Genomic DNA, 26,889 nt, shown 5'->3' with positions numbered 1-26,889 from the left:
GTTCACATGCAAACAAGATAACCTCAAAATAGTTGTTTCACTAAACACTATTTTCAATAAAGTAACAAAAATTGGTAGTACTGACATTTACATGGACACTTAAAATCCAATCAAGCCTCCTCCTTTCTTTTGTAAATTATTTTTGGAGTTCATTAAATACAATCTGAAATAAGGTAGTTCTCTTAATATTTCAGAATAAGAAACAGTGTGTTCTATAAGATGCCATTAAACATTAAATACAGCTTGTTGATAGAAACAAGCATCTGAAATTAAATTTATGCTGTTTGGTAAAAGTGAGCAGTCAACAAAGCTATTAGCTGAAAATGACATTGGGCTATTGTTTTGCCACTTACACCTCATTTTTCATTGAATGGTTTACTAGAAATTTTCAACAACCTAGAAATAGAAATTTGATTACTAAGGACAAAAACGAACACAAACATGCCTTTGCAGCAGCATCTTCAGCTTCTCGTTTATGTTTGCTGATGTTGTGGTCTAATTCCTTAATTTTAAGCTGAGAATCATTGTTTTGCTCCTTATATTTTGCCACTTCTGCATATTTAGCTTTAATTATATTGTCTTGTGCAGTTATTACTTCCTTTTGCTTGGTCACCTCTTCTTGAGCTTTATTTACTAAGTCCTAAAACAAAACAAAATAAAAAAATTAAAACAAAAATAGAGAATACATAATAGAATTAAGAGTAGATATGTATTTTTCTTAAGCCTTGTACTACAAGTTTACCAGATAGACCTCTGAACAAAATGTCAATGAGATTACAGGCAGATGGTCATTGACTTCTCTATACTTCAAATATCCATTAAGATAACTAATGAATTACATAGGAACAAACTTGGATTATTACTTAAAAACCTGATTGAGGTTAATGCTCACATTAGAATTAATAGTTTTTTTTGTTGCGTGCAGTATACAAGGAATTAACTAGATGGAAGGAGGTGGTAGAAAGCTGACCCATGAGATCTTTCAGAAATCACAATTCTCTATAGATAAAAGGAAAAGCTGATAGACCTCAAAAGGACATATTGAGGAAGTACAAAGTTCAGGGATAGAGCATAGAAACATGGGAGAATGGGCTTTGCTCCTTTTCTCTCCATAGATGTAAGGCTTTGGATTTTGCCAGTGGCAACGGGTCACAGCATTTGGTTATAATACAGAATCAAACAAATGGAAGAGGAAAAGAAAAAGAATTTTTTTTTTTTTTGCAAGAAAATGTTCTCTAGTACAAAGAAAAATGTTCTTGCCCTGACTTTTCACTATGTTCTAATTCCCAGGGCTGAGCTACTTAAGCTCCTTAGTGCTAATTACAGTTTGAATTAAGTCAGCTATCAGCATCCTCCAAACACTCTTGTTTAGATATTAAATATCCTAGATCTTAAATATCCTTTTTGTAAAGATACAACAAATACTCAAAAAAATTTTTTAAAAATAAAGCATCAAGAAAAAAAAAAACTAGCAAGTTATATTTCAGTTATGGGAAAACAAAAAAGGGCAAAAACAAGTTAAGTAGGTCAACTTGCCAAAAAGACTCTAAGGAAGAACAGATCTCCTTGAGAAATTATAAAGCATCAGTAAAAGTTTAGGTATTAATTTAGACAGACTCAACAGGAAACGATCATATCGAGCAACAATATTCCATGTTAGGTTCTTAAATATTCCTAGAGTGATTTAATTTCCTATAAACTAAACTGTGTCATTACTCTGCAGGAGCAAGATAAAAATCTCACTGTTCATTTTAGATTTCAAAGATACTTTAGTATCATAAAACCCTTGATGAAATGTTAGGGCACGCTGATTGATGTCTGTAATCTCAGCTCTCTGGAGGCTGAGGCACGACAATTTCAACCAGCTTGTGATACATAGTGTTCCAATCTCAATACACAGTGAGAAATATGTAACTACATATAGTCTAGCTACATAGTAAGACTTGTTTCATCTAGTTTCCTTCTCTCAAAAAAAAAAATCCTCCCACTAACAGCAAAAATCTTGAAAAACAGGAAGTGAATAATATGCTAACACCAAATGAGACTTAGTTTTATTAAAAAAAAGTGTTCTTGACAAAAGAATATTTATAGAGTCTCTCATATCTAAGGATTAGATGTTATAGCGTACATGTGACTGCTTATCTATTTTCTTTTAAACAACTTATCACCTAAGATTGATTACGAATGGAATTTCCATCTTGTTTATCTCAACACAATTAGTAAGCAGTTAATTTCTTCTCCCAGGACATATGCTTATCTACTCAGCAAAAGAAAATAATTTATACTGTAGAGCCTGAAGGAAGAACCTTCAAAGACAAAGAAGTTCATTTTATAATTTTCTGTTAATAGAAAGATTCTCTCGTCATAAAAATACCTACATGTTTTGATTTTATGTGTACTTAGATGAAGGAAAAAGTTTGTTATTGTATTTCTCTTTATTTTCACATTTCCATTTGGAAACATGTTATCTAATTTTTAAAAATTCTATAACACAATGTTGATGAAGCACTAGCCTGATGATAGAGGAGCATATGAGATGAAAAACAAGTGAGATTAAGAGCAAGTAAGTCAGAAATAAAACATTAAAAAAATGATTTATATAAAGTAGAAAGGAAAGTGAACAAAAGCTGCTGAATATCTAGGCAGCAAAATAAAACAAAGCTGGGACAAATTGGGATTTCTTAATGTTAGAAAGGGGTGGTTAAAATTATTTCATTAATGGTTCAATAAATGATGTGTTAAAATAACAGCAAAACCTAGATATAACCAAAAATAAAAGTCATACACATACTTTCTAAAAACAAGGTACTACAAATAATTCAGTCATCACAGGGGAAAACAGAAAAGCACAGATGCAGATGATCAAAGGCAAAATGCTCCTCATTACAAGTATGTGACTGGACGAAATTCCCTTGTTAAAAGTCACATGCATTTAGCTATCATGAAACTTAGGGACAGATACTACTTGCAAAACTGGTTTCTAAAATCATATGACAGGAAACAAAATGTAATATTACAAGAGGAAAATAGGAGAAGCAATAATATGAAGCCAAACAGAATTTAAGATGAAAAATATATATCACTGTTCATGAGGGACAGCCTCTAATAAAGAAAAAAACAAAATGTATTCTATCACAAAATCCTTTTAGGCCTAATTCTACCATTAACTGCCCTGTTTCTGAAAATGGAACATTTTCCTGTCAGCTCCAACAATACTAAGCCTCATCAATGCATGTTACTGTAGGAACACTCTAACAGAAAGTTTTACTTGCAGCCTCTAGATGTGCTTTTCTCAAAGGCAGATTTATGTGCAGAGGCTAGCAGCTGATATGTGAAGCAAGCAGTTTCACATGTTTCTAGTCTGGGTACCATCCAGTGGCCAGCATTCTTAGGAATCTATTTCCCATCAGGTTACACACATACTCAGCATTTTATTTTATTTTATTTATTTATTTATTTTTTACTCAGCATTTTATTATGGTCAGCCTCTCCTCGCACCCCAACAACTTCACTACCTATGGCCCATGGCTCTGACTTCTACAGTCATATCTGTTTTCCAGCCCTGTGTGTGGATTAGGGCTCTCTGCCAGATTTTTTTCTATGTATGTACCATGGACAGCTAGGGGTGATAGCTAGCTATTATTCTTTCTAGTCATCCTGTATTATTTAGAATTTTCATTACTCATTAGTAATCACTCCATAACATCTGAAATTTCCATTGTGGTTTAGAAATATATTATAAATGTATTTAAAACTGCCTGTTTAAATACACTGGCTTTTGTTTTTTAATTACATTTAGATTACAATAGTTATTTTGATGATATTTTAGAACTCTTTCTGGATCAGTAATTACAACTTTGGCCCCTGCTTTCATAACAAGTAAAAAGAGGCAGAGCACTAAAGTCAGTTATCTTGATGTATCATTTCACAGATGACCTTTTTTCTGTCTTTCTAAGCCAGCCCCAGCAAAAAGTTTATTAGGCTATTTGAGAAATAAGCTAAAAACAAAAGCAGAAGAGCCAGGGCTAATTCGTAGAGAACCTGCCTAGCCAGTGCCAAGTTCAGTTCCAAGGAAAGAAGAAGAAAAATAGAGAAGAAAGAGGAGGAAGAAGAGCTCATAGATGACCTTTATTGGGGGGAGGGGGGAAGTGGGGGGGTCCGGTCATGGGGCCTGAACTCTGGGCCTGGGCGCTGTCCCTCAGCTCTTCAGCTCAAGGCTAGCGCTCTACCACTTGAGCCACAGCGCCACTTCCGGCTTTTTTCTTTTTGCTTATGTGGTGCTGAGGAATCGAACCCAGGGCCTCAGGCATGCAAGGCAAGCGCTCTACCACTGAGCCACCTTCCCAGCCCATTGATGACCATTTTTAATTTTTCCAATTTGATAAATCTTACCTTATTTTTAGCTACCTCTGCTGCCATTACTTCAATCTGAGCTTCATAGGATTTGATAGCTTCATTTACAGCTTCAAGGTGCTGATTATAAGATGCATGTTCTCTCTTTAGCTCTTCTAACTCTAGAGTGATAGCTTCAACTTCCTAGAGAAACAAAGGTACTCACACAGGTTTTTAACTACTGGCAAACACATATATACAAGAACTAAAAACGAACATTCTTATGCAAGTACATCCCACAGCTTAGTTATCACTGTTACCAAAATTACATGTGTTTAAGCTATTTTTATTTCCAGAAATGGAAGTTTATTTTCCTAAGTTAAAAAGACAGTATATGTAATTTTTATGCATTTAAATAACTGCATAAATTACTTCATGCTTTTGTTAATATAGAAAAAATGTAAAATTCTGTAACAGATGAATTAGTTTTATTGCATAAATTTAATGTGCAAAAAAGTCAAATTTAAAGTTTTCTTTTCTTTTTTCACATTTCACTCATTTGAAAATATTATGTGCACCTATAATAATGGTATTTTAAAGTGGGAAAAAATTGTAAAGAAAGGTAGAACCAGAAAAAACTGAAGAACAGTGTTAGAAACTGGGTTTAGTTCTTGGAGTCACAAAGTTCACATTTCAGTTTTTGCACAATTCAATAAAAGGACTTCTTAGGAAACAAAAATGTCAACTGAGTGAATCTCCACGTCATAGCTCCCAATCCACATAACCCATTCCAGAAGCTCTCATCAGCATGTATCAGCTAATGACCTAAAATCTGCAAGCCAGTGCAACCTGTACCCACAACATGTGACGCTCAATACAGGGTTTTAAGAGAATTTAATTAGTTGCCTATTTCCTAGACAAAACTTGCTTCTAGATTTCCTAAGCAGTACTGATAAACAAGGCTATTTTATGATTGTCTACCTTCTACTCTTGATTTTAAAGGATCAGTTACAACTCAAGAAGTTATTTATTACCTGTTGTTTTTCCTTCATTTTCTTGCTAGATGCATCTGCTTTGGTTTTGGCACAATCCAGATTTTTCTGAGCATCCTTTAATTCTCTTTCTCTTTCAGCTTCTGCATTTTTCATTTTATTCTCCAATATCTCATATTTTTCTTCTGCTTTTTTTTGGACTTCTTTTGTGTTTCTTAAGGTCTCTTCACTTTCCTCTAAATTATTAAGTAGTTGAATGAAACAAAATTAACTATTAGAGATAAAGGCTGCTAAATTCAATCTCTCTTTGAATGATGGTAAGGGGATTTGAACTTGAGCTAAGACTCCAGTCCATTTAAATTTTAGTTACTTTCAGGAAGTGTCTCAGGTTTTGCTGGGGACCAGTCCATGTTCCTCCTACACACTAGTTGGGAATATAGTCAGTTTGTTAAGATGGGAGAGTCCCTCAGTCTAAGCAAAAAAGTTAAGGAGTTTCTCCTGGTCTCTGACTTCATCATAAGAAATGGGTCAGAAAATTAGAAGCTAGAGTTAAAAAAAACTTTAATTCTTATAACAATATTCTACACAGATATATATATATATATATATGTATTTTGTTTTGTTTTTGGGCGGGTACTGGGGCTTGAACTGAGGGCCTGGGCGCTGTCCCTTAGCTTTTTGCTCAAGGCTGTTGCTCTACCATTTGAGCCACACCACCACTTCCGGCTCTTTGCTGGTTAATTGGAGAGCCTCATTGACTTTCCTGCCTGGGTTGGCTTTGAATCATGATCCTCAGATCTCAGCTTCCTGTACAGGTGTGAGCCACAGGTGCCTGGCAGAAATGGTGTATTTTAAACATATATCACACTTAGGAACATATTTGCATTATCTAACGATTTGTGAAATTATTTCTAATGATATAAAATTGAGTTAGATAAACTTTACTTATGAATTAGATAAACTTTACTTATAACTTACATACTTTAGAAAGGTTTAACATAAGAATAATTTTTTTTTTCAGTGTTAGGATTGAATCTAGAATCTCAAGTATGGGAAGCACATGCTCTGCTCTACTATTGATTTGCACCCTCAGTCCCACAGTTTATAGCATTAACAATACTGCTTTCTAGAACGAGAACCAATAGTATGGCCATGGTATTTATCCATAATTTTAGATGCCAGAAAGCTCACAGTGGTTCTTTGTCCATATATGCACATTCAAGAAACCTTTTGATGGAGAAATAGAGCAAATATCAAAATAAAAGCCACTGTATACAAGGCAATCCTATTTTTTTTAATAGGGTAACAAAAGTTAAGGAGGTAGCTATATATTGAATTGTATTGAGTATTAAAACTTTACGTAACAAAAAATGGTAAATATTAAGTTAGAAGAAAAGTAGCCAAAAAAAAAAAAAAAAGCTGTAGTGCACAGAATCTGCAAGAAATGATAACTAATAAGTATAAAAACAGTAGGGAAAAACTCATTAAGAAAATACACACAAAAGAAGTATGAAATTCACATATGTAAAAATCCTAAGGTCCCATAAACACACAAGAAAAATCCCAGTATTACAAGTAATAAGGACACACAAATTAAATTAACTAAAATTAAAGTATTACCTTTAAAACCATCAGATTGCAAAATTTTTAGTCTAGAAATGAGAACTTTCACTGGTGGAAATGAATATAAGTAAAAAATTGACAAAATTGTGGTACTGTATTAAAGATGAAAATGATCATATCCTAAGACCCAGAAATACTACACTGGCAATTACTCTACAGAAATGAATGTGTCTTATTACAGTCTTCTAAATGTAAGCTAAAGGAGTTCAGCAGAAATATATAAGCACAGAATGCTTCAATCTTACCAATAGTTTTCTTAAGAGCATCTAATTCTTCTTGTTGCTTGTGATAGGAGCTTTGTTGGAGCTTGGTTTGTAACAAATCTGCCTCTTCTGCTTTCATCTCCCATTGCTGTTTTAGTTTGCGGTATCTTAGAAAAAGATAAATAGATTTATAATAAACGCTGTAATAAATGTGTTTGAGACATATTTAAACTTGAGGATCGTATTCATATATATTCATATACATACATACATATATATTATATATGCTGATATGCCAATGTCATCAAGAAAAAGGATTGCATTGTCTTATGCTTGTCTAGGTTGTAAGTGACGCTGTGGCTCAGGTGGTAGCGTACTTGCTTTGAGCTAAGACCTTAGGAACAGCACCCAGACTGAGTTCAAGACCCGTGACCAACAATAAAATAAAATGGACTAGGTTAAAGTGTAAAGCAAGATATAAAAGTGTCACTCTTTAGCTTGGTAACTATGACTTTGAAAACTGGTTGTCAGTACCACACTGTACTTAAAATAGTCTTTCTGTAAGAAGTTTCTGCATAGAAAAGAATATAGTTAACATGCTGAAAGATAGTATATAGAATAGATCTTTGCTAGCTACTGTGTCAGACAATGGCATAATATTCAAGAAACTAAACCTTCAGAGAATCAACAGCCCAATTAATAAATCGGTAAACAAGCTAAATAAAGACTTCTCAGAGAAGTAACAACGGTCAATAGACACATGAAGAAATGCTCAACATCTCTGGTCATAAGTGAAATGATTCGAACACTGAAATTTCATTCACCCCCAGATAGAATGGCCATCATGAAGAATATGAACAACAGATGCTGGCATAGGGGGGATAAGGAGCCCCAATACACTGCTGGCAGGAATGTAAATTTGTTAACCCCAATACACCAATGGTGGGAATGTAAGCTTGTTCAACTACTCTGAAAAGCAGTCTGGAAATTCCTCAAAAAAACTAAACATGGAAACTATCTTGTGATTCGGCAATACAACTCTTGGGCATTTATCCAAAAGAATACAAATCAGGAAACAGTAAAGCCAGTTGTACAACCACATTCACTACTGCACTATTCATCATAGCTAAGGTATAGAACAGCCTGGACGTCCCTCAATGGATGAATGGATCAGGAAAATGTGGAATGAGAATTTATTCATCCATTAAAAAGAGCAATACTGCATCATCTGCAAAAAAAATGGAAGGACCTAGGAAAATCCTGTTAAGTGAAGTAACTGAGGCTCAGAGATAAAGGATGTCATGTTTTCTCTCATACGTGGAAGTTAGAATTTATAAATATACAATGAAACACATATACAGAGTTACAGGTAAGTGTACACAAATGTATTAACTTGTATGGTACTTACAGGAGAGAATTGAAATGTTCTAATTCCTTAGAAAAACTCACAGGCCACACAATAATACCAGGAAACTAGCACTTGAAAGGTGTGTGGGGGATGGAGGCAAGTGAAGAGACAAAGGGAAAAGAATGTAGTCATAATATTCAATGCATATCCTATTATATTAAGAAAACTGATGGCAGTGTGGTAAAGGATGGAAGAGAATGAAGACATCAAGATGGATTGTACTTATAAACTGATTTGTTGTGATTGTACTTATAAACTGATTTGTTGAATATTCCTTTGTACAAATACTTAGATAATAAAAATATAATTTAAAAAAGCAAAGTCTATAAATGTTTGTAGCCACTTTTAAAAATCATATAAAAAACATGAAAAAAACAAAAGAAAAAATAATATATCTGATGTTTTGAAAGCCACAACCACGTTGAAATCTGATTTGATGATGAAAAGTAAACTTTTATTGTTATTATTATTATTTTTTGGTTGTTGTGGGGCTTGAACTCTGGGTCTGGGGTCTATCCCTGAGCTCTGCAGCTCAAGGGAGTGCTCTACCACTTGAGTCACAGTGCCACTTCCTGTTTTCTGGTGGTCAATTGGAGGCAAGAGTCTCACGGACTTTCCTGCCAGGGTTGGGTTTGAACCACGATCCTCAGATCTCAGCCTACTGAGTAGCTAGGATTACAGGTGTGAGCCACTGGCACCTGGCTGAAAAGTAAACTCTTAAGTAACCAAGATCCACAGTAACTATTTACAAAATAGTATGAAACATTAAAAACTACCTTTGAGTAAACAAGTCTTCTAAATGCTTCCTGTTGGTTTGTATCTAAAATTCAATATTACTCATCATAAAAACCCGTTATTCCAATTGCATTAAATACCAAAACCTTATTATCAAATTATTAATCTTCTTTTGTAAATGTTAGTACTAATGTCCTCTACTTTTGATAGTGAAAATCCATTCAAGAGGACACAGTTTTGACCTTAATCATTTGTAATATACTGTCTTACAACCCTTGTAATTTTACCATAAATCCATCTGATACTTTCTTTGCAAAGTTTTTAGCTAATTCAGTTACAGTAGAATTTCAAGTTAATGTGAACTTACAAAATACCTTCCTCACTAGAAATTCAGATGGCTTTGAAGCAAAAGGATGTAATTCATAAAATATAAGCACTCAAGTATCATTGCCTCAAACTGTGCTTGACAACAAATAATACTGTAATACAAACTTCAAGTCATTTTTTAAAATGTAGATTGTAGAGATGTTTGAGAAAAATATACTACTTCCCATATGATGGAGAAAACTGGTTATTGCTGATCTTTACATTTTTAACTTTTTCAAAATCAATGCTTTTCTTTTGCCTCAGTGCCACAAGGAGAATGAATGACCCAACAGCACTGAACATATTAATAGTTCTAAGGAATATATAAGTATATATCTATATAATTTGTAAGGAAGCAAGCTAGAGCTTCCATGTAGCAAGGATAAACTTGTTCCAACTTCCTCACAGAAAAAGTTCATTTATTCTGGTTAATTTATGTTAATGAAGGTAAAAATGAATTTACATATATGTGATGTTTAAAAGTAGGCATTTTGATATGATTAATACCTTGACTACATGGAAATCTCTAAAACTTAATTCCAATTCCTGGCAACATTTAAGACGTTTTACAATTTTACCTTTTCAAATAAAACCAAAGGCACTATGAAAAACTTAGTATTTAAATACAAAAAATTCTATTTCTTTAAATAAGAGTAGAAGATTTGGGAAATCTTAATTAAACAAAAATCTTACTTTTCAGCAGTGTTTTTAAGATCAGCTAGTTCCTCCTCTAAAGCACGCAGCTCACTCTCCTTGATTCTCATTTCATCTTGAACAACTTTGAGTTCTTGAAACTTAGTTAAAATAGAAGCTGCCTGGGATCGAGCACCTAGTAGGGCAAATTGAAATAGTCCTTGCACGTTATATTACTACATGCTTAATAAAGAATATTAATAAGTAAGTAATTTTTTCTAAGAGAACTATATAGGAAGTATTTCAATGGCAAATCCTTTAGAACTCATGATGCTAAAGAAATCACTCATCACTTGAATCTTAAAATAATACCTGATGAGAACCGGTCATAAGTAGATGTAGTTTTGTTTATTCAGAATAACCACTATCCTATCTATTGGAAGCATCCTTCAATAGTCCATTTCAACTGATGCTTCATTATGTAATTTGGTCTTGTCAATTAAATGGGAAATAAGTATTCTTTTTCTCAAAGCAAGCTTTGGGAAGCAGTATGCAAGTCACCATTTACTTTCCCTTTGCCATGAGAAAATCATGTGGAAGACAGGAATTAATCTTTCATACTGAGTTACAGAAAGAAAAACATAACAACAGAGGAAACTAACTTGCAATAAATGTAGTATAATTATGGAATAAATTTGTAAGTTCTGAGGATTTAAAGTTGCCAAATCATAACAGCAGAGCAAGCAGAATAAGCTGACTTCCCATTATTGAACCAGGAACCATATCATCTGTCAATGACAGCTTCAAGTATTACACTGATAGAAAACTACTGTAGGTTTGATGGGAGGAGGCCAAGGTCAACTAGCAATGCTATTAAAAGTTCTTTGTTAATAGGATAGATTTAGAAATTTCTTGTGAAATTTAAGAGCACTTGAATCAATAAAAGTCTAAAAAGTTTCTTCTGATTTAGATTATATAATACTATTTATCTTCTACTTGCAGATACTAGTCAAGTTTATTGGGGAATCTGATACTTGAACACAGAATTCATTAATTGGCTAATGAAACATTAAGTCACTCTGGTCCCCAATATACAGTCAGCTTTCTAGGTTAAAAGCAAACTGAAATTAGACTACCTGGATTCCAAGTTACTTAAGCATTCTGTTTTTAATTTGGGCAACTGTTTGTGGTGTAAGGCATTATAAAATGATAAAAAATATACTATATATCTGCATTGTCCAATTATTAATTAACCTTTTGTGATCAATAAACACTGAACACACAAGTGCAACTGAGAAAATAATTTTAATTATCAAATGTAAGGAGCCACATGTGGTAGTGGCCACTGTAATGAACAGAGATCTGGAATGTCAATGTGACAATTATTAAAACACGAAGAATATGATTCAAAACAGTGATACATGTAATTCAGCTATTTGGGAGAGGGAGTTAGGAGGACTGTAGTTTGAGGCCAGGTAAGAAACCCTATTTGAAAGACAAACTAAAAGTGAAAGGACTAGGTACATGGCCTGTGTTGGGAACAAGGACTTGGATGTCCAGTATCAAGGGGGGTGGGGGCGAGGTGAGAACATGATCACTGCCTACAGATTTTCTTTTTTGTAGTTCCAGTTGTGGGGCCTGAACTCTGGGCCTGGGCGCTGTCCCTCAGTTCTTCAGCTCAAGGCTAGCGCTCTACCACTTGAGCCACAGCACCACTTCCGGCTTTTTTTTTTTTCTGCTTATGTGGTGCTGAGGAATCGAACCCAGGGCCTCATGCATGCAAGGCAAGCACTCTACCACTGAGCCACCTTTCTAGCCCCTGCCTACAGATTTTCTAAGGCACTTATAAGGCACCTCATAAAGAGCTTTCACTTTAGACAGGTGCAGTGGCAGCACTGATATGATAGGTAGTTAGTGGGTAGTTAGGCTAAAAGTGTAATTAATATAAAGTCTTTATTTCCTGTGACTGTAACTAAACAAGATTAGAATTTATATGCAACTTCAACTATGAATATCCCACTGACTGGCATTTCCGGACAGGACAGGAAAAATAAATAGGAATGGATTTGTGATGATTAAAAGAAGCTATAGGATTGACTAACATACTGGTAGCTCATTTTACTAACAACCTAAATATTAGACCCAGTCTTTATGTTTATAAGGCTATGAAGATATTATTTTGTTTTTGGGTGGTCTTGGGGTTTGAACTCAGAGCCTATGCTAGGCTGGCACTCAACCACTTGAGCCACACCATCTCTAGTTTTAGATGGTTATTTTTCATATGCTTTCTACTTACCTACCCATGATGCTTTGAACCATAGTTCTCTAAATTTCAACCTGCTGCATATGTAAGCTTAAGTGTAAGACCTGGATTCAAATCTTGGTTCTAATTAAAGACTAAGAATAAAGCTCTAAGATAAGTCATCCCAACCAAGAAATAGAGACTTGTTTTATTTGCAACACAGGATTATAAGGACAAGAAAAGAAAACTGACCTCCACTCAATGTCCCATGAGGATCAAACACATCTCCTCCCAGAGTTACAGTTCTAGTCATTATTCTTTTATCAAAAGCCACTTTCTTGGCATTATCCATATTGTCACAAACAAATGTTGTTCCAAAGACAAACTGCATAGCTTTCTCAAGTTCTGGTTTGTATTCAACCAGAGAAAGGGCTATGTGAACATTGTTAGGACCAACCTGTATGGAAACAAATGAGCCACAGTGCATATAATTTCCTTTCTTTTGGTATATTACTTATAAACCAAAAAGAAAAGCTATTTAGGCAATATTTACTTTGTACTCAAATTCTTATGAATAATTTACTAAAAGCTATGTAAAATTTAAAGTAAAAAAGTATAGATTTAAACACTGAAAAATCTATTACTAAGTAAAATATTTACCTAAATCACCAGGCAGCATGAGAATTTGTCAAGAAGTAGCCAATGCCAAGTCCGTCAATCTAAAATGCACTATGCAAGCAGAACTTTCTTATAAGTACAATAACTCTCAGATCAACGTAATTATACCACTTGTTTAAACTACTAATAATTTGGTGAATGCTTTTTTAGTCAAATTAAAAAACTATAAACTATAGCAGCCACCTGACAATTACACCAATGAAAATACAATAATGGAATTAGAATAAGTGAAAAAGCACTAAGTCTTTTATTTTGAACCAACTGCCTCTTTACAACTTTTGTTTATAACATTTACAGTTTATCTTTTTAGAAAAATGAAGTATATCAATAGAACTTAGCATATGTCAAAGAAAAAAATAACCAAGTTTGATGTAACACTATGTTGTTTTGTTCTTTGAGATAGTAGCTACTGTTAAACTGGTCTAGGCAACAGATCTGAGAGCAAGTATTTTTGCTGTCACTGGAAATCCAATTAACATCTACTGGGACTTGACCCTTACAGCTAAATTAACTTCAAGAGCCTTTCTGACCCAAAAAGATGATTTTATAGTGAAAGAAATACCAACCAAAAAACACTACCATTCAGTTATTAGGCACTTATCCACACATGCCAATACAACAGTACTTCAAAATGATTTTCATTGAAAGCATCTCAATTTCAGCAAGGAAAATGGGTGTCTATTCAATGTCCCAAATACAAATGCTATTTCTAGAATTCATAGAATTGTCTTCTCAACTCACATATTTAGAATGCCTATTCAATAACAAACTAGTTTTGTTACTAAATTATATATTTATCAGCTAGCATCAGTTTTTTATTTTACCACGTATTACAGATCCATGACAACTTTTAAAATATATTTCCTTGTACACATCTATTTTCTTACTAGCAGTCATATCACCATTTGTCCACTGCAAAAATAGTTGACTGTTCATGGGCTAGATAGCAAAACCTGAACTTTAATAAGTATCTCTGCAATAATTATGGATAGTTTTCTATAGTTGTCATTGTAAGCAATTTAAACATGCCTGACATTAAAGGAAAAAGACAGTGCAGTATATCAAATATTAATCTGTAAATTTCCATTTGAACTTCAGAAATCTGAAGTTTAATTTTCACTACTACTCAAGAGTCATGTGACTATCTAAAGTTAATGTCATTCTAAGACTAAAGTCATTCTAGCACTAATTTTTGAATTATTAAAGGGAGTTCTAATCTTCTAATACTTTTATTCTCTTGCCATCTAATTGCAGAAAAAAGGCAACCCTAGTATTTTTCCATCTATTTTTTTTTTCCAGGGCTGAGGACCGAACCCAGGGCCTTGTGCATGCTGGGCGGGCGCCCTTCCGCTGGGCTAAACCCCCAGCCCCTCTAATTTTTTTTAATATAACCAAAGCAGAACTTTTGTGGTCCTCCTTTTTTGTGCCCTAAAGTTAGTGTTTTCTAACATTAAAAATAATGGTACAGTTTAAAGTACAATTAAGATAAGAAAACTTACAAGGTTTTGAGCAATCTTCAGAGTTTCTGGAGCAATACATCTGGCTGAAATTTTATTGAGAGGAATTATAGTGTAACGACGCTTCAATTCCCCTTTCTCTAGCAACTTTTTACCAGTAACCTAAAACATTCATTTGAAATTGAAAAAATTATTAATGATGATAGAAAATATTAAACAAGAAAAGTATGAAAGTTTAGGAATCCATCATCAAACAAATGTTTATTGTATCTTAGTCCCAACAACTCAAGTTTATGAAAACACACAATGGATAATTAGTCAGCCTTAAAAAAGCTGCTGACAATTACACTAACATGAATGAATCTGAAAAATATTTATGTGGTCACATAAGACAGATTCAGAAAGAAAAATACTACATGATCTCAGGTATATGAAGACTCTTAACCAAAAAAAAAAAAAAAAAAGAAGGGAAGAAAGGAAGAAAGAACAACAAAGTTAAACAAAATAATCTGGTTATGGTGGCTTAATCTGTAATCCTAGCTACTCAGGAAGCTAAGATCTGAAGATAATGCTATGAAGATAACTTGTATAGGAAAGTCTGTGAAGCTCAAGTGGTAGAGTACTACTTGAGCAAAAAGAAAAAAAAACCTCAGCCACTAGCACTAGGACTGCTAGGACTGGCATAAACGACACACACACAGACACACACACACACACACAGAAGAAAGGGTTACTTGGGACAAAGAGAAGAAAAAAAATAAAAGAAGACACAATGGTATTTAGCTTCATTTTTAGTTAGGCAGGAAAAATAAGTCTAGAAATACAAGTCATAGCATGAGAACTATAGTTAATACTGTATTGTATTCTGAAAATTTGCCATGAGAGGTATAGATTTTGGGTGCTATTCTGACCAAAGAGGGTATAAAATCATCATATACAATATGAGAATATGTTACTAAATTCAGCTATAATAGCCATTTTACTATATAGTAGTGTATCCTTTCAATGCATTAAAAAAGATTAAGACATCAAAACAGGTTATTTACTTCCAGATCATTTACCATTTATGTAAATATTAACTTACATAGCATGAAAGCAAATCTCTAGAATAAAGTTATTTTAAAAAAAATCAGTAACTGAATAGTTGGATATTGTAAAAATAATTGACCTAGGAGGCCCTAAAACATAAAATACCCAATTCTTCTAGCAGCATACTGTTTCCAAGTGGAACACTAATTTTAACTTTAAATAGAATCAGCTTACCTCTGTGTCTACTACAACATTGTACAGTCGTTCCCCAGCCACTAATTCTAAAGCTGTGGTAGCAGAAGTATCTTTCACATTAATAAGAGAAGCTACAAGTCCTTTTACACAGTTTCTATTCCAGTTCTTCTCTGGATCCCTAAAACAGCAAAGTAGAAGAAAATTAAGTTATTTGACAAGAATTCTCCCTACTGACTTTTGAAATGTTCTAATAAATGTTTAAGGGGGGAAAAATAGCAATTAAAGGAAAGTAACTTAAAATTTTTTATACAAAAATCTTGATGTCAACAGAATTGTCAGATTGCCTCCCAGCATAACCAAAAATATATTTTAGTTATTACTATAGTAAAATACAATGTTTAAGTCTCTTACTTGTATGCAAATCCAAGATTAGGAAATCTGGCCAAGAGAGCTTCATATTTTTCTTTCAATCTGTTGATATCACGAGACAGCTGCCTATGCTTTTCCAAAAGGTTTTCCTCCTTATTTTCTGAGGATGAAAAGTGTTAAGTAAATTGAAACTGAGTTTAAAAATTCTACCATGTTAATAAAAATATAAGGAAAACCTTCTTCAGAAGAATTCCTAGAAGCAAATATAAATTTCTGGTAAGTATTAAATAAAAAGAGGTATGCTTACCATTCAAGCATCTACCCAATTGTCAAGCAGACATACAACATCAAATAGTACAATATTTATTCCAAGAAACCACATATGAATTGAATGTCTTCTAATGTACGAAATGTACAAAAAACATTTCCTGAGTTCCAAGTAACTGAAATTCTCAATAATGTGTTCTCAAACATCAAAGGGATGTTATGTACTTAGTACTTTTATGGCATTTAGAAATAAATATGTCCTACTTATTTATTGCCTTTTAGTTTCTACTAACTATGTCCTAATGATTAAATTATCATGTCTTTAAAGTCAAACCTTCATAATTTAATTTCTTCATTTCAGTTTCAAGTTTTTCTTTGAGTTTTTTTACAACTTCTAAAGCTTCTTGGTCCTTCCTGTAGCCGCTATCCATCTTCTTCACTTCTGCTTGTTTACTCTTCAATTCCTGCTGGGCATGTTTCAACTTCATTTGAGCCTGTGATAGAAAAATGTAACTGACTACATGAAGCAGTGTGCTAGTAATTAAATGGCCACAGATTCAGATTGGCTTAGGATATTTTAGCCTTGAAAATGCAACTGGTCTCTTCAGATTAATATTCCAAAGATGACTCATTTACCAAAGATTACTCATTTTTTCCTCAAAAAACTATTCACATTATACATGAACATACAACTAATATAAATTATTAAAAAGTTAAAATATAAGTGTTTTTAACTATTCATAAAATATAACATAAACATGTAAGAAATATAACAAAGTCGAAAATTTCTGTCCAATGATTAGTAGCTGGTTTAATTTAAAATACAACAAAATGCTACAAATCACAACTCTAGTTCCTTTCCATTTACGTGCTCATATATGTATTTGTGTATGTTTGTCAGAACTGGTTAGTAACAGTAAAGAAGCTCCATTAAGTAATGAGGAAGAATATAGAAAAAGAAAGTTAAATTTAACCTACACTACTACCTAGCAAATTTAAGAACTATTAACAAAGTGACAATCATTTCAGATGACAAAATCAAAGTAATATGACCAAATACTGGAATATGCATGGACATGTGGTAGAGATGCTGATGAAGATATTATAAAGTACAGAAATAAAGGTTTAAGAACTAGAAATGGCAGGCAAAACAGTTGGAATGAGTTTTGTTTTTCTGCTATTTATGTCAAGACAAAGCAGCAACCCGAAATATGTTCATTTCAATTTTACAGCATTCTTCAACAATCTATCATCAAAGTTTAAGAATCAACGTTTTTGAATTTTTCTGTATTAGGTACTACAGAATAGAATAAACTACTTTGTTGACAATATTTTAAACTTTATAACAATTCCAAAGTAGGTGAAAGACAGCTTAAAAAAAACCAAAAACAAGATAATCACAGAATGTTTAATGTCTGTCTTTACCTGTTTGGCCTCTGTCTGAGCTTTACTCATATCATTTTTACAGGCTATCATTTGACCAGCAAGAGTTGCTTCTGCTCCATCTTCATTACTGGACAAGCCTGCAGAAACAGCATTGAAATGCTGTTGAGCAGCAGCCAAAGCTTCAGCATCTTTATTACTTGCTTCTTGAAGGCTATGCAGCCCATCTGTTATCTTTTTCACTTCCTTCTCCTTTGCTGCTAAAGTTTTAGAGTCCTGGAGAAAGAAATACCAAGTTGAAAAATGTTAAGGAAAAACATCTACTGTATTTTCTTACATACACATACCCTTATGGCATTAAATTTCAAAGCAATTTGAAGCAGGCATAATAAGGAAAATAAAATAGCCACCTCATTCTGAAATTCACCATTTGGGGAATATGACTCAAATACTATGCCTCAAATATTTTCATCCCATATATCAGAGCAAAGTCTAGTCAAATAAATCATGGTATATGTAAATAAATCACTTTAAAAGGTCCCTAAATCTACAAACCTGAAATAAGACATCATACACTATGATTAAAAGCAAACAGTTTAAAATTAGGAGTATACATATTAAACTACTTTAAAAGAATTAGGGGCTGGGAATGTGGCTCAGTGGTAGAGTGCTTGTCTAGCATGCATGAAGCCCTAGGTTTGATTCCTCAGAATCACATAAACAGAAAAAAGCTAGAAGTGGTGCTGTGGCTCAAGTGGTAGAGCACAAAGAAGCTCAGGAACAGCATGTACGACCTGAGTTCAAGCCTTACAATGGACAAAAAGATAAAATAAAGAATTGGGGCATAGTATGTAAGCAACAGGTAACTTTGGAAAATGTGTTATTAATACTTTACATTTTTAAGGTAGTGTTAACCAGTCAGATGCTAGCTGCTCACATCTGTAGTCCTAGCTGCTCAGGAGAATGAGATCTGAGGATCATAGTTCAAAGCTAACCCAGGTTGGAAAGGCCATGAGAGTCTTATCTCCAATTAACCAACTAAAAACCATAAGTGGAGTTGTGGTTCAAGGTGGTAGTGTGCTAGCTATGAGCAAAAAGCTCAGGGCCACCTGAGTTCAAGCCCTATAATAGACAAAAAAAGAAAAAGTAGTAGTAATAACCATATATCTGACATACTAGTATATGACATTAGTACTAAGAAATAAAAATTCAACTATGTCACTTGTATCAAAGTGACCAGAAATTCTGAATCACTTACTTAACTTGTGATTCATCAAACATTGGGTATTAGATGCTTGTTCTATACTGGGTGCTGTTTCCAAGACACTGAAGACACAGACAAAAGACAGAGATCTTAAGGGGCTTATATTTTAAGGTGGAAGACATGGACAATAAATAAATACAGTGAAGTAAAGGAAAAGTGATGGGAATTAGTATTGGTAAGAATAAGGGCCAGGCATTGGTGGCTCATGCCTGTAATCCTAGCTACTCAGGAGGCTGAGGTCTGAGGATCACAGTTCAAAGTCAGCCTTGGCAGGAAAGTCAATCAGATTCTTATCTCCAATTAACCACCTGAAAACTGGAAGTGGAACTGTAGCTCAAGTGGTAGAGCGCTAGCCTTGAGCTGAAGAGCTAAGGGACAGCATCCAGGCCCAGAGTTTGATCCCTATTATCAACCAAAAAAACAAAATATACATTTTTCTAATTTGAGGAGGGGAAGGGAAATAACAAAATGCTGAAACAAGGATACACGTTGACCCATTGTAACAATGAGATGTTCAAGACACTATGCTAAAAATGAACTTTACAACTTGGGGGGGGGTGGGGGGAGGTGAGGAGGTAGGGAAGGAAGGGGTAGTAGGGGAAAAACAAAGGAGGAGGTAACCATACTCAATAGGAAACGTACTCATTACCTTACTCATGTAACTGTAACCCCTCTGTACATGATTTTTACAATAAAAGACAAAACAAAACAAAAAGAATAAGGGAGCTGGGCACTGGTGACTCACACCTGTAATCCCAGCTACTCAGAAGGCTGACATATGAGAATCAATCCAAAGCCAGCCCAGGCAGAAAAGCCTGTGAGACTCTTATCTCCAATTAACCCAGAAAACTAGAAAAGGAGGTGGGGGCTAGTGTTGAGCAAAAGTATCTCAGTGTTAGTGCCCAGGCACTGAGTTCAAGCCCTAGTACACACCCTCCTCCCTGCAAAAAACTGCCAATGAGTTAGAACTCCCTGGAATAGTCAGGGCTTTGTTCTAGTCTTTCTCTACCCTGACAATTATTTAGGCCAATATCTCATTATCATCCTAGTGTACAAAATTCAGGGCTGTTTGCTTTCTGAGGTCCCTTAACTATGAACTTCCATCTGTTTTGGGAAGCTTTCCTGAGCCACTGGTAACTACTAGCTCACAACAGTCTACATTTTGTTAACTATGTAAATCTATGTTACGTAATACTTTGTTCAAAAGTATGTCTTTTTTTACTGGACTCAGTCAAATAACCAGCACACAGTGAAACTGATTCAATTATTTCAAAGAAAGAGTTAAGCCTCATTGATTTTGAAAGTGTGAAAATTCAGAAAGTATTAGAAGCTACAGGTTTATGTGAGAACCTAAAAAGTAATATAAATACAATATGTCTGTGTGCTAGCTTGGATATGATAACACTAAAACATCAAATGTTAAAGGACGCAGGAAAGGAAACAAAAAAAGACAATCAGTAACTCTGAGGGCTTGCCAAGAAAAAGGAGGGGAAAAAGCCAGCCAAAAACCAAAGAAGCAACACATAATGTTATTAACCGGACTATAAAAAAAATGACAAACTGATTTCATCTGCTGTGTGCCATAGCAGAAACTGTCATGCATGTCATATTCATGCTTTAATGTTTTGTTTAAATGTTCACTACAATGTTTAAGTCAATTTTATTTCTTGAAAAAAATGTTTCATAGGATAGTATGGAGAGATACTTTAGTTTTATGAAGTTAGTAACTTTTTTAAGGCAAATACTTATTTCATTTACACAGCAGATTCTTCCTCAAAGAAAAAAATCCCTGAAGGCTCTATCGCATACCAACCCATTCATCTACTTGCATTGGACATTGGGTTATATACTGGACTCCTGTTACTATCAATTACCTGTTGCTACCACCCCTTGCAAAGGCTACCTCCTTTAACTGTACCTTTGTTCCTATCCTGCATATCTTCTGAGGGCCTCTGCTACAGCAATTCTCCCATCTGTCATTTGAATCACAAATATTATTTCTATTGTGTTTTTATGTTATTTATTCCAAGTAAAGGCAAATGAAAATACTTTTCAATATTGTTTTTCTTTATCCCTTTCAGAAAACTTGAGAAATTATATTCAATCATATTTTTAATATCATATTATGAGTATAGAAACACTCTTTTATAATGCTACTTCTTCTTAAAATATGTTCCCTTAGCCTCTATAATTACTGGTATGATTTTCCTCATATCCTCAGTATCCTTGCTCATTCTCATTTCCCCTTCCTAATACATGATGAATTATGGTAGGACTCAAACTTCAGACCTCTGTTATATACTCTATCCTTGATAATTTTATATATCTCATGAACTTACTCATGACCTTAAATCTGTATTTAATATCCATTTAGGTACCTGTGTAATTAAGATCACCACTCAAGAGGTTTAACAGGCACCATAAACCTATTACGTTCATACTGTATTTATTTTCATCACTCAAATTGGTTCTTCATATTTGCCACTTTAGCTGATACAACTGTATACATCAAAAGCTACCCAATTTTAAATCTTAAAAGTATTATTCTTCCTCTAAATCTCCTTTATTTTTTTTCTCCATTAGGTATTACTGTATAATATGTTACATATTTCACTCCCCTACCCATTTCCTTAACAGGGCCCTCAAAGCATACTTTTGACCATTTTACTAACCCACAAAATGGTATTAGTCCATAGTACACACTCACTAGGTATCAATAGAATGTATGAGCAGAAATTAAGGTTCTTATGTGCTTACCTCAATCATATTTTTTTCTAGCTCTTTGCGTTTATTTTCTTCACTTGCTAGATTTTTCTTCTTAAGGTCAAAAGCACTTTGAGATTTAGTATTAACTCTCTGAGCCTCTGTAAGAGCGTCTTCTAAAGATCGGAGTATGCCTCCAATTTCCTATGACCAAATGCACATAAATTAAAATATGTTCAGGTTGTAATTTTCTTCTATTTCTATATATTGCAATATCCTGTGAATTAAAAGAAGTTGTGTATTTTTCTCAAATTACATTATTAGTTCTAAGTTATTCTAACCTTATCTTTACTTTTCTCCAGCTCTTCTATTTCATGATTAAGTGTCTTTATTTTTTTATCATTTTCAGATAATTTTTCTTGAAGCTGTGTAACTTTATCCTGCATTTCTTTTAATTCCCCAGCTGAGCGATCTTTGGTATCTTCAGCCAGTAAAAACTGATAAGCAATATATAAACGACTCAAATGTTCTATTTCTCTCATTACTTTTTGGTACTCCAAATAGGAAGATCTTTCCTGAAATAGAAGACAACAATAAATAACACAAAATATATACTGTTAAACAGACTTCCAATATGTATCAATTTTTTTATATACTAGATTTTATCTTAAATAATTATGTAATTTAAAATTTTTGGAAACTTTAATATGAGGACTTAGGCAAGTCAGATACTTATCAGATAACTATGTGATGACTATAACTATAGTGAAAACTATATGGGTTCTTATCAGGCAGTTGGAATTAAATAAGGAATCCTGGTCATAAAGTGGCAATAAAGGAGTCTATGAAGACAATTTAAACTGCCAGGGATATCCTACTGAATGCATTCTGTAGCAATATTACCATGATGTCTACTTAACATTCTTTCAGGTATGCCTACTAATTTTTTTCATATATTATCAAAGTTGATATCCATAAAGGCCAACATAAAGCAGACAAAGTAACAACTAAATTCCTTAATTTGCAGATAAAACAACAAACTGCGATAACCAGTCCATTTCCAGATTTAGAAAAAAATGTAGTAAAATCAGGTTTGAAAGCTAAATTTGAACTGATCTAGTGTTTTCTATGTAATCGTGCACTTAAAGGGAGTATCTTCAAGGTCAATATTTCAGCATTTCCAGTATCATTTATACTTCTATGTAGCTGCAGAAGAACACTTAATTCTAAATTTTAATGGCCAATCAATAAATTCCTTTATGAGTTCCTTTTAAGGCAACATATTTTACAAATGCATTCTTTCAATGAGACATTACCAAAGTCTCGTTACTGTTGGAACAATAAATATTATAGAGAAAACAATCCTATTTCAATACTTTTCATGTATAAAATGTCTTAACAGAGACAGTCAGACAAATAACTCCATTATCTTAGAAGTAACCCACTCTAATCTTTAAGATATGTTGTTCCAATCAGTTCCAATTTTAACTATCCAGGAAAATTCGACTTGCTTCTTTTTGTAGAATATCTAAATTTATTCTTCAAAATTACTAGGAGTAAGCACATATCCTTTACAAGCAGAAGGTCAAATTATGGAGTACCACAATGAACTCAGTTCATAATAGAGTATAATTCCCAGAAAATGGTAGACACTTCATTCCTATTTGCATGATCTGGGACGTATCACCAATTTTGAAGGCCATCCTGATTGTTGTCACAAATGCCTACCTCTTTCAATTTCTGAATGGTTGGAGTAATCTCTTCTTCAAGTATCTAAAAAATAAAGGAAAACTGTTATTTGCAGTCTATCAAATACAATTTAAAAATTAAAAAAAAAAGTTACATGGGTAACTATGGAAAAATGCACTGAGGGAAATTTTTCCTTGTTTATAAACTCTAATCTAAATGAAAAATTACTTTCTTTACCAACTATGTTTTATTTATTTATTTATTTTTATTTTATTTTTTGGTCTGGTCGTGAGTCCTAAACTCTGGGCTTGGGCGCTGTCCCTCAGCTCTTCAGCTCAAGGCTAGCGCTCTACCACTTGAGCCACAGCGCCACTTCCGGCTTTTTTCTTTTTGCTTATGTGATGCTGAGGAATCGAACCCAGGGCCTCAGGCCTGCAAGGCAAGCGCTCTACCACTGAACCACCTTCTCAGCCCCACCAACTATGTTTTAGGTAAGTTACATTACCGATTTTATTTCTTTCAGCTTAGCTTCCTTTTTTTCTATTGTTTTCTGGGCTGCTATTTTTTTGTATTCATACATTCTAGTTCCAGCAGCTTCTTCTATCATGGATAAAATCTAGAATGACAATTGTATTAAGAATGTAAGTTAATATTTCTCATAGTAATTTACATGATATAGTTGACAGATTGACCTTGCTTAGATCTTCTTCCTAATAATCCCAAAGAACATAGAAGTTAAATAGATATATGTACACACATTAGCTACAATCCTTATATTCAAGACATGTATTTGGCATCCTTGCTCTTCTGCAATAGTAAGTTCCTTAAGTTTTTTTCTTCTATAATTGAAGCAAAGGATTCCTATTTCCATTCAAATACAAATATAAAAAGGGCAAAGAAAATGCTGCCCTATTCTGCTCTTTTTTTGGAATTTTAAAATTCTTTCTGTGGCATAACATTAGAAACTGTGGCTCATGCAGTAAAACTTCAGGCAGGTAGGTTTCCTTTTCTTTGTATCTCAGTTTTTAGTATGGATAATGCCTCATAGCACTGCTAAAGAATAAGCAAAATAATGGATGTAAAAGAAAGAAGTATTAATCAATGATAATTTTATAACATGGGCATGTTTAAATGACCTTATTCAAAGAGTAGTTGTATCAATATCAATCTAACTAGCAGTTTGCCATAGATACATTTAAAGAGGCTTTATTCATGTAAAGAAATATTCATTCCTTCATACCAACTACTATCAATGTGGTTCCAAAAGAAAATGAAGCCCCAATGCTTCCAGTAACCTATTCTATGAAATGAACTATTTTAACACAAATCTTTTGTCAGGAAAAGATTTTCTATACAGATTATTCCTGACAAGATCCATCTGTTGAGTAAGGATGAATTAAACAGTAAAAATTTCATTTAGTATTGGACATAATATTAAATATTGAACTATTTTCTAATTTCTTACTAATTATTGTCAAACAATGTTTCTAAGGATTTTAATGTAAGAAACAATTTTTAAAAATGATAGATTTAAAATAGTATCTATGTTAGTTATTTTACTGTACATAAATAATATACTTACCTCAGGAGGTTTCATATTTAAGACTTTTGTAATTCGACCCTAAAAATAAAATAATAGCAAATATTGCCATTTATTAAACAATACAATTTAGAAAGTGAAACAATCAGACTATTTTTCTAAAACAATGTTAACATGTACTAGTAAAGCTAAAACAGGTAAATATATTTATATTTTATATTATGTATCATATTTAACATTAATAAGAGCAATAAAATTTAATATCTAACATAATATTCATATATATTTTATACATGCTTACATATATATGTACAGGATATAATAAGTAGGTATTTATTCTGGCACACTATAATTTGAATATATTCTTCAAAGTTTTTGTTGGAAACTTAATCACAAGGCCAGGAGGTAGTGTCAGAAAGTAGTCCTTAGTAAGAGGTGAGTAAGTCATGATGCCTCTACTCATGAAGAAATCCATGATAATGGGATTATATCAGTTATAAGTTAGTGGGTCTACTATAAAAGCAAGTTCAGCCCCCCCCTTGCTCTCTTGCATTTTTGTCATAGCATGATATAATTCTCACTCTATGCCTATGGCATGCTTCTTCTGTCTTGGTTTAGCCTTTCCAACCACCAGTTTCAAGAACCAAAAAATTTCTCTTATTCCCTAGAGTCCTTTGCAGACCCTGCCTTTGACCTTGCAGCGACTCTCTCCAACAGAAGGAGGTATCAAATAAAATAATTCAAGACATCAGCCTTTACTTTTCTTTTTCATGTCTTTAAAGGAAATTATTCATACTTTTATCCTTGAAACATTAAAATGTTTTAGAGTCCAGTAATTTAAAAGATATTGATATTATGGCTTGGATATGAAATCTACTTATTTAAGGCCTAGTACTTAAAGCACTATTCAGAGGTTAAGGTTTCAGGAAGTGACTAGAAAAGGAAAGTACTGACCTAGTCTGTCAGCTGATTAAATCACTGATAGATTCCTAACGGATGACTATGGGGAAAGGGTGGTTACTATGAAAGGCAGGGCCTGACTAGAGGCAGTGGATAGCTGAGAATACATCCTTGAAAGGTTTATTTTGTCCCCTACTTCTCTGCCTCTTCCTTTTCCGACCTCCTAGATTCAATGGTACAGCCACTGCTGTACCATGTTTTAGCCTGGCTTCCAGCACATAGCAACAGAGCCAGACAATCACAGACTGAAAACTTTGAAAGAGTCAAAATAAATCTTTCCTCCTTCAAGTTGCTATTTTCAAGTATTTTGTTACAGTGACAAAAAAAGTGACTAATATATATGGAATATTTGCAAATTCTGTATGCATTATGCTTATAATAATAGAATAAATCAAAGAAAATTACTTATTTAAAAAATGTAAATGCATATGATACAGAAATTAATACAGCTTAATCATATTTCTTAAAAGGTACATGAACTAAGCATAACAGAAAATAAATTCAGAAAATGGAAACATAAATTTAAAAAAAATTAAAAAAAAATTCTATTGTATTAACTTGAAAAATGACGTTAAAAGTTTGTGGAGTACTGGATTCACAACTATAGCTCTATCTACTCAGGAGACTCACATCTGAGGATCTCCGTTCAAAGCCAGCCTCAGTAGAAAAGGTTGAGAAGCTTACCTTCAATTAATCAGAAAAAGGCAAGAACTGGAAGCATAGCTCCACTGAAGGAATATCAGCCTCAATAAAAAAGCCATGCAAGAGCATAAGGATAAAGCCCCAGTACTATTATGAAGACATAGAAAGACCTAAACAAA

At 33.5% G+C, this 26,889-nt stretch overlaps 1 protein-coding gene across 2 annotated transcripts in view; it reads right to left on the bottom strand.

The window, feature by feature from the left end:
- Nucleotides 1-26,889, bottom strand: part of Smc2 (structural maintenance of chromosomes 2) — a 40,672-nt gene that overhangs the window by 10,158 nt on the left and 3,625 nt on the right. For both annotated transcript variants that reach the window (XM_070011028.1, XM_070011036.1), the window contains 16 exons: nt 25,151-25,189; nt 24,074-24,184; nt 23,608-23,652; nt 22,221-22,454; nt 21,934-22,083; nt 17,955-18,188; nt 16,864-17,023; nt 16,305-16,422; nt 15,933-16,071; nt 14,712-14,831; nt 12,787-12,991; nt 10,353-10,488; nt 7,193-7,317; nt 5,367-5,560; nt 4,393-4,536; nt 446-640 (listed from right to left, as the gene is read on the bottom strand). In XM_070011028.1, the coding sequence (XP_069867129.1) occupies nt 446-640; nt 4,393-4,536; nt 5,367-5,560; nt 7,193-7,317; nt 10,353-10,488; nt 12,787-12,991; nt 14,712-14,831; nt 15,933-16,071; nt 16,305-16,422; nt 16,864-17,023; nt 17,955-18,188; nt 21,934-22,083; nt 22,221-22,454; nt 23,608-23,652; nt 24,074-24,184; nt 25,151-25,189 (2,349 nt within the window). The remainder of the gene's footprint in view (nt 1-445; nt 641-4,392; nt 4,537-5,366; nt 5,561-7,192; nt 7,318-10,352; nt 10,489-12,786; nt 12,992-14,711; nt 14,832-15,932; nt 16,072-16,304; nt 16,423-16,863; nt 17,024-17,954; nt 18,189-21,933; nt 22,084-22,220; nt 22,455-23,607; nt 23,653-24,073; nt 24,185-25,150; nt 25,190-26,889) is intronic.

Source organism: Dipodomys merriami, unplaced genomic scaffold (assembly GCF_024711535.1).
Source record: "Dipodomys merriami isolate MVZ:Mamm:240054 unplaced genomic scaffold, mDipMer1.0.p SCAF_11, whole genome shotgun sequence".
NCBI lineage: Eukaryota > Metazoa > Chordata > Mammalia > Rodentia > Heteromyidae > Dipodomys > Dipodomys merriami.
The sequence above is the reverse complement of the archived record's forward strand: the minus strand, read 5'-3'. Positions and strand labels throughout refer to the sequence as shown.